The 14381-nt window shown below is 40.7% G+C and overlaps 1 protein-coding gene across 1 annotated transcript in view; it reads right to left on the reverse strand.

Moving 5' to 3' along the window:
* LOC110312704 (histone-lysine N-methyltransferase PRDM9) overlaps positions 1 to 14069 on the reverse strand; it is a 20267-nt gene extending 6198 nt beyond the window's left edge. The window contains exons 1-10 of the mRNA XM_029471390.1: positions 14002 to 14069; positions 12989 to 13091; positions 12563 to 12686; positions 12168 to 12275; positions 8496 to 8545; positions 6729 to 6885; positions 5151 to 5252; positions 4672 to 4943; positions 4285 to 4352; positions 2934 to 3127 (exon numbers count right to left, since the gene is read on the reverse strand). Coding sequence (XP_029327250.1) covers positions 2934 to 3127; positions 4285 to 4352; positions 4672 to 4943; positions 5151 to 5252; positions 6729 to 6885; positions 8496 to 8545; positions 12168 to 12275; positions 12563 to 12686; positions 12989 to 13069 — 1156 coding nt within the window. The 5' untranslated portion in view covers positions 13070 to 13091; positions 14002 to 14069. The remainder of the gene's footprint in view (positions 1 to 2933; positions 3128 to 4284; positions 4353 to 4671; positions 4944 to 5150; positions 5253 to 6728; positions 6886 to 8495; positions 8546 to 12167; positions 12276 to 12562; positions 12687 to 12988; positions 13092 to 14001) is intronic.
* Positions 14070 to 14381: the final 312 nt, after the last annotated feature.

The following is a 14381-nucleotide window of genomic DNA, read 5'->3' on the forward strand; positions in this document are numbered from 1 at the left end:
AAAGAAGAAGAAGAAGAAGAAGCTTTTGTTTTGCCAGGAGATATGAGAGGAGACAAACATGACTATGGGTCTATAAGGTATAGCTGTAGCTAGCCAGGTGGCTGGATGGGGTTAACTTACATGAACTAGTTGAGAGTCTGCCCAGCTAAGGCCTAAGGCTTTAAAATATTAACAGTTCTCTGTGCAGTTATTTGGGAGAAAGCTGGTTAAGGACTGATTGTTACTGTATTAATTTCCAGCATTAGTATACAAAATATTATTAATCTTTTAATTTATCATGTCAAACCTAATTCTGGTCAGTACCTCTCTATGTACAATCAATCCATCATCTATGAAGATCTGTTTCATTGTTGTCCAGAAAGGGTTCACCAGGGCAAAGTCTGGATGTTTGTGGTAAATCTTTCTGGGCTTTATATATTATTAAAATATGTAAGCATTGACTCTCCTGCCCATTTCTTTTCCCCTTTCTTCTTTCCCTCTCTTTCTCTTGTCTTCCCTTTAATTTGTGCTTCTGGTTATGGAAGTCAGGGTCTTGTGCATGCTAGGCAGTTATCTACCACAGAACTATATCTCTGGCCCAGTTTTGATTCTTTTTTTCTTTGTGAGTGAGAGGTAGGGGCCTTGCACATGCCAGGCAACTGAGCTACACTCATAACCTTGAATGTCTTGCTAAGTTAGCCAGATTGGCCTTGAATTCGCCCAGTTTTAATATCTTTATAAAGTTTTTATGTTGGTGGGTAGGCAAAAGTTGGAGATTGCTTGATCCACATTTTCACCACATCCTACATAAAGACCATCACACGAAATAGAGATGTAACTGAGAAGGGCTTCCTCTTGATGCTGAGGCAGTCGAGGCAGAGTACTGGGGGCACCACCCAAGGGTGCACACACTGGCAACTCACCCTGTATGTCCTACGTGGTCTCATTGTGAATGGACAGAATCTCTGCTTCTAAATGGTTTTAAGGAAGAGGATTTTTCAGTGTATCTTCCCAGAAGTGTTTGTAGCATTAAGATTTGTAGAAAGAGGTACTGAGAGAACCACCAGTTTTATTGCCAGGAACAGAACAGGGCTGCTTGACAACCACTGGGTAGAATTGCCCCATGTCAGAATTGCCCACAAGGAGGCTGTGAAGTATGAAATTCTGTTGATCATTTGAAAATATAGCCTCCATAAGTTCTCCTTTGACATACTACTTTTCATGTCAACAAGTCTATTCTATGAACAAAATATTTTCCTGACAGGGTAAACAGTTCTAAAAGTCTATAGTTGTATTAGTAGTCAGGTTACTCTAGAGTCACAGAACTTATGGAATAAATTAATTTCTCTCTCTCTCTCTCTCTCTCTCTCTCTCTCTCTCTATATATATATATATATATATATATATATATATATATATACACATACATACATATATATATACACACATATATATGTGTGTGTGTATAGATAGATGCATGCATATATATGTATACATATGTAAATATACACATATATAATTTATGTGCATATATAAATTTATTGGAATGACTTCTAGGCTGCAATCCAGCTAATCTAACAATGGCTGGCTGGGAATGGGAAGTTCAAGAATCTAGTAGTTGTTCAGTCCCACAAGCCTGGGTGTCTCAGCTGGTCTTCTGTATATGCTAGAATCCCAAAGAAGTTGGCTCCAATGCCAATGAGGTAATGGATGTTCTAGCAAGGTGAGAGCAAGCAAGCAAAGAGCAAAAGCGTCCTTCTTCTATGTCCTTACATAGACTTCCAGCAAAAAAAAAAAAAAAATATATATATATATATATATATATATATATATATCATCTACATTAAAGATATGTCTTCCCTCTACAAGATTTGGATTCAAGGCATATCATATGTCTTCCCACCTCAACATCCCAATTAAAGGCCTGTGTCTTCCAGCCTTAAGATCTGGATCAAAGGTTTGTGTCTTTCTAACTCAAACTTCTGCATTAGAAGTGAATTCACCCACTTCAAACCAAGCAGAAAAAACTCACATGTATGCCCTGCATTTCTGGATTGTAGTTTGTTCCAGCTACAGTTAAGCTGACAACCAATAATAGCCACCACAATAGCTCTTACCTGTGTTTGACTCACACTCAGTCTGAACCTGGAGTGGGATGGGGCAGGGCAGTAGTATCTGGATTAAGCAATCTAGGGTTTTGATTTGTTTTTCATTTATCCCATTTATGAGTAGCTTTCAGTTGCATCCAGGGTCTCATTCCTGGCCAGTATTGTGTCTGTTCCTTGGTGCGAAATCCTAGCTCTAAAAATGCCTTTGAGGGTTCCTATTCATGGTCCATTTTCTTGCTTCACCCTCGCTCTCATTTTTCTTCCTTTCCCTATTAGTAGGATGATTTTTGAATGCTCTCGATGCTTATTTTTATGCAGTTAATATGGTAAGCTTTGGCACTTGACATTGTACTCCTATAGAAATGCTTGTTATTTTCATTTTTCCCTAATGAATTTAAACATTTTTATTTACCAGAAATCATTTTTTAAAAGGAGTTAGAAAATGAAAATTCTCATGGAGAAGCTAGAGAAAGTACCCAAGGAGCTAAAGGGATCTGCAACCCTATAGTTGGAACAACATGATGAACTAACCAGTACCCCGGAGCTCTTGTCTCTAGCTGCATATGTATCGAAAGATGGCCTAGTCGGCCATCAATGGAAAGAGAGGCCCATTGGACTTGCAAACTTTATATGCCCCAATATAGGGGAATGCCAGGGCCAAAAGAATGGGAATGGGTGGGTAGGGAAGTGGGGGGCGCTATGGGGGACTTTTGGGATAGCATTGGAAATGTAATTGAGGAAAATATGTAATAAAAAATATTAAAAATTTAAAAAAAAAGAAAATGAAAATTCTCAAGGAGAATTCCCTCTTCTCTTTCTTTTTTAAGGAATCATAATAGTGCCCACCTCTTCCTGCTGTGAATCCTTTCTTCATCTTGCTTCCCCACTTAATGCCCAGTTCCTGGCCGTACTCATCCCCATACCAGACCAGAAGCTCACAACCTGGTCTGATAACCCGGCAGGTTCGATAGAAGATCTTCCTGTGATATTGAAAGGCTACCAGGTTCTGCTCTTCATCATCCCGGGCACAGTTCACATACCTAGAGTGGAAGGAAAAGGAAGAAAATATCAGGCAGGCAGCCCCATGTCTGCACTAGCCCCTTACTGGTGTCCAGTGCCCCCATGATTGATGTTTCCAACCCCCCCTTCCACATTTCAAAGAACCTTCTGTTCTCATCTGTCCCTTAGATGTCCCTAGGATATCCATAACATACGGATATCCTAGCTCCAAGCCCTGTTCATCTATCCCAAAGGCCTCTCTTTCCCCAAGAGCCCAGTTTTCAAAGCTCTATTTCAGTCTTCTATCTTTACTAGTGACAAAAAAATGACTTCTTGTTTCTCTAAACTATAAATCTGCCCATGCATACCTTAGAGCTTGGTACTTTTCATACACTCTGCTTCTAGAATAGTATATTTCATCCTACACTGATCCCAACTTTGTTTGAAAGTTCTTCTCATTACCTGCCCAGGCTACCATAAAAGCTTAAGAGATCTCTTAGCAAGACAACACAAAAGATAAGGCTGAAGATAAAGCTGGGTTGGAAGGCTTCACCTCTGTATACAGAAGCCTGGACTCCATTGCCAGCACCACATAATATTGGGTATGGTGCCTGCCTATAATCAAGAAATGAGATCAGGAGGATAAGAAATTTAAGTTAATCCTCATAGAAAATGGCTAGAGTACACAGCATCCAAACCTTCATCCTTCCAGAATCCAGTATGGTTATTTCTGAAGCTAAGGAAATTTCCTGCCCTCACAGACCAAAGGTCCTCTGTTGTAGGTTGTTTTAGCACTGTGTACTTCTCAAAATATATGAGACTTTTAGTCAAACTTTCTTTTAATAAAATATCTGTAACATGCCTCTTGTAAGGACACAAGTTGTATGATCTGCTCAAGTAATAAGATCTATTTTCTGAACTAGGACTCAAAATAAATGTTTCATAAATATTGAATAAATTGTAAGCCCAGTGTTTTCAGTGAATATAGGCTCCTTAAGGGTTTCCCTCAGTATTCCAATTTTGCTGAGTAGATTTGTGCTTTGATAAAAGCTAATGATAATGTTAGTTTATTTTTCCTTAATTTCCATAATATAAAAGAAGTACTTTGCAGAGAAAAAAAATGAGCAGAGCATATGGGAACCATTGAAGGAGTCATGTCTTATGAGTGACAGTCTTTCTTGGAACCTAGTGGTCTTACCTCATCCAGTTGGCTTGGGACTCATCCTGTCCATCCACATACTCATAGCAGTTTCTTCCCTTGGTAATCTGAGTGTCAGAAAGAAATACATTAAAGCTCCAGGATGACAATGAAATCATGCCACCTCACACTCACCAGTGCTGAGCTATGAACTCAGCCACTCACAGCGACCGCACATGAGGCTTTTGAGTCATTATGTACACATGTGTTTTCTTTGTCTCTGTACCATTCCACCCCACTCACCTTCAGACCTTGAAGCAGGACTTCCATGTTGAACAAAGACCATTCAGTACACTGTTGTCCTTGTCCATATTCTACTTTGTCACACCAGAAATACAGAAAGGATGTGGGGAGACAGAAGATGAAGGAAAAGGAGACATTTCTCACCAGCCAGGAGTAACCACTGTTGGCTGCCTCTTCATCCTCTGTGATCTGACCCTCATAGGGGCCAAAGTGCAGACCGACTGGTAGATCAGATGCTTCATTCCAGACTCCAAGTCCAGCTTCAGGGATGCCCGATGGACTAATTCTTAGCCCAGGGGGCAGACTGAGGACTGAGTGGTTGGGATGCCCCCTGTCCACCATACTGTCTTTTACAAATAAAGGAGGCCCATGGTTGGGACAACTGTCGATGAAGAAATTCTGGCACTTCTCACAATCTAAGGTAAAAACAGCAGGGATTGGGAAAGGTATGTGAACATCCCCAGATCTAAAGGTCTTCAGAAAGAGCAAAGCACTCTTGTCACTCTCATAATCTGCACCCAAAGTCACTAGAGTAGACATGATCAAGGTTCCACATGATCAAATGAATCACTAGACTAAGGCATTCCTACCTTCTACATCAGATGGCCTTGATGGACACTTACAGAGATAGTCATCATCCTGAGGCTCGCTGACCTCCTCATATGCAAGGCCCTTTCTCTCTCGAAGCCTGTACATTTTCACTTCAACGTTCTTTTTCCTAAATTCTGGAGTGGAGAACAAAGGTGACTTAAAGTGTGTGAATCTCAAGCATTTATCCCCATTTCTTCATAAAATCTAAAATCTGGGCCTGGGAATATAGCCCAGCAGTTAAAGTGTATGTTTAGAGGACCTGGGTTTGGTTCCTAGCACTCACACCATGGCTCTAAACCATCTGTAAGTTCTAGCTAATCAAATACTCTCATCCCATCTCTGCAGGCATCAGGCATGCACATGGTACACACACATACATGGAGGCAGACATTCATATACATATAAAAATAAATCTTTAAAAAACTAAAAAATTGCTGGGCGTGGTGGCACACGCCTTTAATCCCAGCACTCGGGAGGCAGAGGCAGGCAGATTTCTGAGTTTGAGGCCAGCCTGGTCTACAGAGTGAGTTCCAGGATAGCCAGGGCTACACAGAGAAACCCTGTCTTGAAAAAAACCAACCAACCAAACAAACAAACAAAAACCTAAAAAAATTTACTTTAAAATGTTTTAAAAGAAAATGTGAAATTTACTGCCATATGCGTTCCTTTGAACTTTTTGTTTAAAGAAGCTAAGATCTGGTGAGATGGCTCAACGGGTAAGAGCACTGACTGCTCTTCCAAAGGTCCTGAGTTCAAGTCCCAGCAACCACATGGTGGCTCACAACCATCCGTAATGAGATCTGACTCCCTCTTCTGGTATGTCTGAAGACAGCAACAGTGTACTTACATATAATAAATAAATAAATCTAAAAAAAAAAAAAGAAGCTAAGATCCCATATTAAACTGACAACAGATATCTAATTTAATTTTAATTTCTGACTCTTCAGGTTTAATTTCTACTTGCTCACATTTTCTATTTAAAAATGGTTCGTTCACATGTTGATTCATTTATAAAATAGTAATTAAGGGTCCACTGCAATTAGGCATTGAACAAAGACCTGGGCAAACAGCATTGAGAGTATTTGGTTTCTATTGCCACAGAGATTTATTGGATCAGTTGCTTTATGCTTCACTGGCTGTTTGAAAACAACATGAGAGGCCGGGCGTGGTGGTGCACGTCTTTAATCCCAGCACTCTGGAGGCAGGGGCAGGTGGATTTCTGAGTTCAAGGCAGCCTGGTCTACAAAGTGAGTTCCAGGTCAGCCAGGGCTATACAGAGAAAACCTGTCTCAAAAAACAAAAAACAACAACAAAAAAAAGCAACATTAGAGCTACCTACCATATCCTTATTATTTCCACATATTAACGTTCACAAGGTTGCAGAGTTTGTAAGATTGCCCAAGTCCCAGTACCTCCATGTGAGTAACAACCCAAGTTTATGCATTTAAAGTAGGTGTTCTGACATATTACTTAATAGCATGCCCACTGTCAATGCCACAGCTTAGACAAGACCAAGTTCAGAACTTTCTGAAGTCACTACACTGACCATTCCAGGCCATTCTCATTAGCCTTCCGAGAGGGATTAAAGTTCCCAGGTTATTTACTCTTACTCAGTTTTTTCCCAGAGTGCTGTCCGGAGGTATTTCCTTCTTCAAGGGAGGACACTGGTTTCTGGGCGTGTTCTGAGCCACTTGTATTCAGCAAATTTTCTATTCCAGACCCTTCCTTCACATTAGATTCACCACTAAATGGCATTCTAGATGATTCCTTTAATTAGAGTCACATATTAAAAACAAAACAAAACAAAACAAAACAGGCATTTCAAGTAGTTCTTTAAGACTTTTTATAAAACTTCACCTGTGACTTTAGTTAATGTGTAGAGTATCTGAATAAGGAAGAGACAAGGAAGAACTTAATGAATCCAGGGCAAGAGGCCATCTGCTAGGCTTTCTCCCTTCAGGCTTCTTTCAGGCTTGAGGGAGATGGATATTTGGGAAGGCTAGCTGGAAGGTCAACAAAGTTTGCAATGAAGAAGATAAGGCTTACAGAGAGAAAGAGGGTATATCTGTAAAGTAGGAAATATTGATCAGATGAGAAATGTAGAAAACAAAGCTGATAAAACACATCTGTAAAAGGAAGTGAGAGCAGAACAGTATCTCTGGGAAGAAAATGAAGAGATGGCGGCAGAAATGTACCTCTACAACTAATGAAGTGATGATAAAATTGTAAATTGGCATTCTGGAAATAGTTGATTCTAGAATTAGGTTGCTTGTTTGAGATGGGATCTCATGATAGAGGCTGGCCTCAAACTCACAGGATTCCTCCTACCTCAGCCTTTCAAGTGCTTAAACTATAGGTCTGAGCATAATGCTTAGGATGACTTTGGAATTAGATTAACTAATTCTAGTACTAATTTTTCCAGAAAATTCAATAATTTTTTCATTCATAAGTTTGTATACATGCTAATTGTTCATTTTTAAAAGATTTATTTTCATTTCTATTTGTGTGTGTGTGTGTGTGTGTGTGTGTGTGTGTGTGTGTGTGTGTGTGAGGGGGTGGTGCACAGGTTCTGTCAGAGTAAAACAAGGGCATTCAATCTCTTGGAGTTGGAGTTAAAGGGTAGTTTTGAACTGTACAGCTCAGGACCTTTGGAAGAACAAGAAATGCTATTAACCACTGAGTCCTCTCTCCAACCACCCACACATAATAATTCTATTTACAATACCCACAGCTGAATATAATACTAATGTGAGATTACTAGCTTCTCTCATAGTCTTTCCCACAGATGATATTTCAATGGAAATTATTTGCCTATATGAACGCTTACATCCTTCTCTTTTTCCCATTCCAAAACTCATTATATCATTGTATACCTGTGGTAGACCTGGAACTCCTTAAGTAGACTAGGCTGGCCTCAAACTCACAGTATTCCTTGGGACTCTGCTTCTCATGTAATTACAGGCAAGCACTACCATGCCTGATTAAGTCATGTCTCATTTGTGGATCCCTTGCTATTAAACTTGAGTCTTCTAAGTGACAGAGTTGTTGTTTCTTATCAGAATGAGTCTTTATGAAGGAGAGGATCATATCTCCTTTATGTGTGCCATTCAAAGTAAAATCCTCTGTGTATTTGTAAACTATCCTTAGAGTACATTAGTGAATTTCTCACTTTGACATAGCAGGAAAAAAACTGAGGCAGGAACACTCAAGTGAGTGATGTTCTTATTAATTTAAATGACAGGGAGGCTGAGAGACACTGTGTAGACGAGACCGGGAAGGTAGCAATTCCCAGGGTACTCTAAGCCTTCCCCTTTCCTTACCTGTGTTTGGATCTATGAGGAAGGTTTCCTTGTCTGTAGGATTTGGAAAGCACTTACCTTCTGCTGTTTACTGTGCTTCACCCGGAAAGGCACCCAAGGAGGACTGACTGAAAGGGATAGGAAATCAGGGTTTGGGTTGGTATATAGTTTTACACTTGGGATTCTCACCAGGAACAGAGAATTCTGGATAACTGAGTGAAGACTTCAAGGATGACCCAAGAGTGATACGGAAATTATTTCTTATATATATTTTTTATTAGATATTTTCTTCATTTACATTTCAAATGCTATCCCGAAGGTCCCTACACCCTCCCCCCACCGGAAATTAACTCTAAAATATTATTAACCCTATCATTCTATTGGGGGACATTGGTGTTTTTATTTAAGCTTATCCAATTAGACAAAACTCATCTTATCTTTGTTTTATGTTTATAAGATATCCAATACATTTATTTTTAAGTAAATAAGTAAATCAGCCTGTGACAAAGAAAACACTGAATAAAACAGGAACAAGGAGATATTATGTACACACAAAAAGGTCATTCGGTAAGAGGTCATTTTCAGTGTCAGTTTTAATAGTGAAATATTGGAATTCTTTCCTCTAGGATCACAAGAGACATGCAAGGATTCTCATTCTTGCTATTTCTACTCAACATAATACCAGAAGCCCTGGTTAGAATAAGTAGGCATATATATATACATACACACACATACATACACATACAAATCATATAATTTGGAAATAAAGAAATAAATTATTCTTTTTACAAATTACATTGTCTTATACACAGAAATCCTTTAAGATTCCACTAAAAGAGCTGGGCGTGTTGGTGCACACCTTTAATCCCAGCACTTGGGAGGCAGAGGCAGAGGCAGGTGAATTTCTGAGTTCGAGGCCAGCCTGGTTTACAGTGTGAGTTCCAGGACAGCCAGGGCTACACAGAGAAACCCTGTCTAGAAAAACCAAAAACAAACAAACAAATAAATAAATAATACAAAATAAATAAAAAGATTACACTAAAAATTGCAGGATATAAAATTAATTTTAAAAATCAGTTGTGGGGCTGGCAAGATGGCTCAGCGGGTAAGAGTGCTGACTGCTCTTCTGAAGATTCTATGTTCAAATCCCAGCAACCACATGGCGGCTTATAACCACCTGTAGTGAGATCAGATGCCCTCTTCTGGTGCGTCTAAAGACAGCTACAGTGTACTTATTTATAATAATAATAAATCTTTGGGCCTGAGAGAGCATGGACTGAGCGAGCAGGGTTGACCAGAGCAATCAGAAGTCCTAAATTCAATTCCCAACAACCTTATGAAGGATCACAACCATCTGTACAGCTACAGTGTACTCATATACATAAAAAAATAAATAAATAAATAAATAATTGGGGGGGTGTTGAGACAGGGTTTCTCTGTGTAGCTCTGGCTGTCCTGGAACTCACTTTGTAGACCAGGCTGGCCTTGAACTCAGAAATCCGCCTGCCTCTGCCTCCCAAGTGCTGGGATTAAAGGCATGAGCCACCACGCCCGGCATAAATAATTTTTTTAAAGTTAAAAAAAATCAGTTGTTTTTTTTTTTTTTTTTTTTTTTTTTTTTTTTTTATGAGAGGTGTCTTGGAGCTGAAGAGGGCATCAGATCCCATTACAGATGGTTGTGAGCCACCAGGTGGATGCTGGGAATTGAACTCAGGACCTTTGGAAGAGCAACCAGTGCTCTTAACCACTGAGCCATCTCTCTAGCTCCAGTTGTGTTTTTATACACCCACAATAAACAATCCAGGAAGGAAATTAAAAAAAAATCACATCTACAATGATTAAAATAATAAAATATTTAGTAGGAAAGTAAAGGATGTAAAAGATTTGTTCCTGGTTTATAAGACAAAGTTATAAAAGCTTATATTACCTCAAATGACGTATAGATTAAACATGTTCCCTATCAAAATGCCAATGCTGTGTTTTGCTGCATTAAAAATAATTAATAAAGGATTAATATAGGATATAGATTAATATAGGATCTTAAGGGAATCAGAATAGCCAAGAGAATCTTGAAAAAGAACAAAATCTAAGATAACAACATGTTTTAAGTTGTTATATCCAAGACATGTAACTATGAAACCATTAGAAGAAAGATAGACTAAAATCTGCATAACATTGCAAACATAATTAATTTTCTTGGTATAACACCAAAAAATTAAGCAAAAACTGCCGGGCAGTGGTGGCGAATGCCTTTAATCCCAGCACTCAGGAGGCAGAGTCAGGCAGATTTCGAGGTCCCCAGGACAGCCAGGGTTATACAGAGAGACCCTGTCTGGAAAAACCAAAAAAAAAAAAAAAAAAAAAAAAAAAAAAAAAAAAAGCAAAAACAGAGAAGTAGGATTACATTAATTTTAAAAACATCAAACAAAACAATGGAATGAAAAGGGTAACCTAAATAATAGAAGAAAGTATCTGCAAGTGTATATATAATAAGGGGTTGGTATCTAGAATACTCAACAACCACAACATCAATATAAAGTCAAAAATAGGTGATTAGACTCAAGTTCATTTTTATCAAATCAACTTATATTTTTGTATTCAAGTTCTATTTCCTAACATATTTGGAGATGAAGCTATTAGAAGCTAATCAGAACAAGATGACACCTGAAGACTGTGGCCCCATAATTGAATTAGTTCTTTCATAGGTAGAGATCCTATGAAAGGCTAAATGTGTTCTACACATGAACACACATAGTTCATGTGAATACACAGTGGAGATCTCTTATACACAAAGGAGAAGCCATTGTTGAAACCTGACAAGGCAGCACTCCCATTTTGGATTTCTAGCCTCTAGAACTGTAAGAAATATATTTCTGCTTAAAAATTTAGCACATGATATTTTGTTGACAGCTCTTTAGCTACCTAATTAATGCAATGAGCACACATTTCTCCAGATATTTAAGTGGCCAACAAGCATAGAAAAAGGTGTTCAACACAATTAATTATCAGGGAAATGAAAATTAAAATCCCAGTAGTGATATATCATAAGTAATGGCAAGGATAAGGACAAATTGGAATGCTTGAATGACCACCTTTGATGGGAATATAAAATGGCACAGCTACCAGAAATAGTAAGTCCCTCAAAAATTAAAATAGAGCTGGGCGTGGTGGCCCATGCCTTTAATCCCAGCACTTGTGGGGCAGAGGCAGGTGGATTTCTGAGTTCAAGGCCAGCCTGGTCTACAGAGTGAGTTCCAGGGTAGCCAGGGCTACACAGAGAAACCCTGTCTCAAAAAAAAAAATTAAAATAGAATTACTTTATGATTTAGATTTCTTTATGTACATATAAAAAGTGAAACTAAGATCTTGAAGAGACATTTGCACAACCATGGTCATATTTACATGATTAATAATGAGCAGGCAGGCTACAGACCAGGTAAGGTGCTTATCCTAGCTACTTTGGGTTTGATATTTCTTGTTCATGCCCAGATTTGGATATATTTCATATTTATTATATTTATAAATAGTATATAGTTTTCACATATTTTAAAATGTACAGGAATAGATTCTTACTATTAATTTTGCATTGCATCTTGTTTGTTTGCTGACCCTTGATTCTGAAAACACCCAGTTTTCAGAAGTTAATTCTGAGACATTTTTGGAACCTAAATCTGGGTTGGTTTCCGATGGGTACTTCTAAATCCTCCTGCCCCCTCACCTCACTTCTAAACTCTCCTAGCCTCTCCTCACCTTGCTGCTTAGGTGTCCACTCTTCATCAGAATCCTCACTGTCATTTATCTGAGGCTTCATTGTTTGCCTTTGGTAACACATGAAAGCTGGTCTAGGGGCTCTGAGACCTGAAAAGCAGCAAAATGTTCCTCTTAAAAAGGTCCTAGAGGATGGAACAAATGTATCACAAGGCCAAGTAGGCTCTGGGTGTGGAGATGAGATCTCTACAGGGCCAGTGTTAACATTTAGTCCTGGACACACATAGACACACACACACACGTTTCCTCTAAACTTGTCTCCATTGGGAACTGTACCATTGTAGATACCTGGGAAGACCCTAACATAACATGGGAACATGGGAACTGAGACTTTATTTTTTTAATCTAGACTGGTTCAACTGAAGACTTCTTGTTACCTATTGAAATCAGCATTTTATAGTTCCTTTTCACATTTCTATAGCGAATTTTCTCCCACTCTCCCATCTCCGCCCATTCTTCTTTGGAGAAGTATATGGAAATGTCTTTGAATTCATCTTTGACCTGGAGGAAAAAAATAAAAACAAAAAACGGAACATGCTGGGCTGGGCTTGGGACCCTGGAATGTGGTCTCAGTGACCAAGGTTATCCTCCCATTCCCAGAACCTTCTTTAAGCAAACACTGGATGTTCATGCTGACAGAGCAGTTGCTAATGAGCCTTTCCTCTCTCTCTCACATATCGGGACCCACCATCTTGTCATAGGAAGATCAAAATGGTAGTGTAGACCAAGAGTCTATGGTACTCAAGGCTGTTTGCCTCTGCCCACCCCACGATCCTCCTGACTCTAGGATAACTTCGTACTACCTTGGGTTTCCACTCGAATTTCCCTGTATCTCCTTCAGGACTATTTTCTTCCAGCTTGTTGATGTTCATGGTGCAGGACATTTCACTGGAGAGGTCCAGGGTCCTATGGATGAAGAGGCAATTAAGGGCCTTAGGCTAGCAGAGATGCCCACCAGCACATGGGAAGGAGCTGGGGGCTGGGAATCCATGCAGCCAACACAGGCGCCTTCTTCGGACTCCGAGGTCTAGTACTCTGGCGCAGGAGCAAGGATTCTGGACTGAGCCCTAAACCGAGGCACCGACCCTCCATCCGGGTCAGGACCTGCGACAGCAAGGAAGGAAGATTCCTCCCGCCAACCGGGGTTCCCCCTGCCCCCGTTCCCACTTGCTCTTCATCTGGACCAAGGAGTCAGTCAGGGTCTGAAAGATGTTTACAGGTAAATGGATTCGGGAATCCCGAGTACAAGGGATTGAAGTCCCTCTGGTGAAAATGTAGGAACGCTCTGGCTGAGATTTTAATTTAGGGAACCTCGGGCTGAGGATTGGGGTGCATCAGATTGAAGGAATTGGGTTTGTAGGCTAGAGGAGTCTTTCAGGCTGTGAAATAAGGTTTGGAGACTCGCAGACTGACAAGATTTGACGAATATTATGTCATGAAGAGCTGGGATTTGTCACGTCGGAGGTATTTAGGGTCCTGCCGGACGAGAGCATTTAGGATCTCTGGAAGCCTATCTGGAGTGACAGACAGGTCCTCGAGACTGAGGGCGTTTGGGGTCTTTGGGGCTTAGGAGAGTCTCCACGCTGAGAGTCCAGGTTTCCTGTCTGGAAACGTAGTCTCTCTGACTAAGCGAGCTACCCAGGTTCCTCAGGCAGAGGGTGGGTTGGTTCCGCACAAGTGCATTTGGGACCTCACTCAGCCAAAGCGCGCTTGGAGTTCCCGAGAAGCTGAGGTGACGGGGTGTGTGCGTGTGAGCGCGCGCGCGCGTGTCACGCTGAGGGGGTCCGAATCTAGTTTAGGGGATATGGGGTCTCACGGGCTGAGCCTAGAAAGCCTCGCTGGTCCTGAAGGTTTCGCCTGCACTCATGGTTCAGAATCCCGCGGCTCTGAGGCCACCGCCGGCGTTCGTCCCTCTGAGGAGCTCCGAGGCCGACTGACAGGAGAATCCGCCAATTGACAGACAGCTGACCGAGGGGCGGGAACAAGAAAAGCGGAGGGCGGGGCTCTGCCTGTCAGTCAGGGTGCAATTCCTGCCCCTGGCTTTCTCCAGGCTGCCCCGCCTCTCGCTGGGATTGCCAGGCCCCTGCACGAATCAGGTGGTGGCCAGCGCGCAGGCGCACACTTGTTCTCTGTGCGGCGTCCGTTCCTGCAGACTCCTCTTTTTCAATTTGGCAGGCTGTGTTACCTGACCTGTGT

The sequence above is a fragment of the Mus caroli genome, chromosome 17, assembly GCF_900094665.2.
Source record: "Mus caroli chromosome 17, CAROLI_EIJ_v1.1, whole genome shotgun sequence".
Classification (NCBI taxonomy): domain Eukaryota; kingdom Metazoa; phylum Chordata; class Mammalia; order Rodentia; family Muridae; genus Mus; species Mus caroli.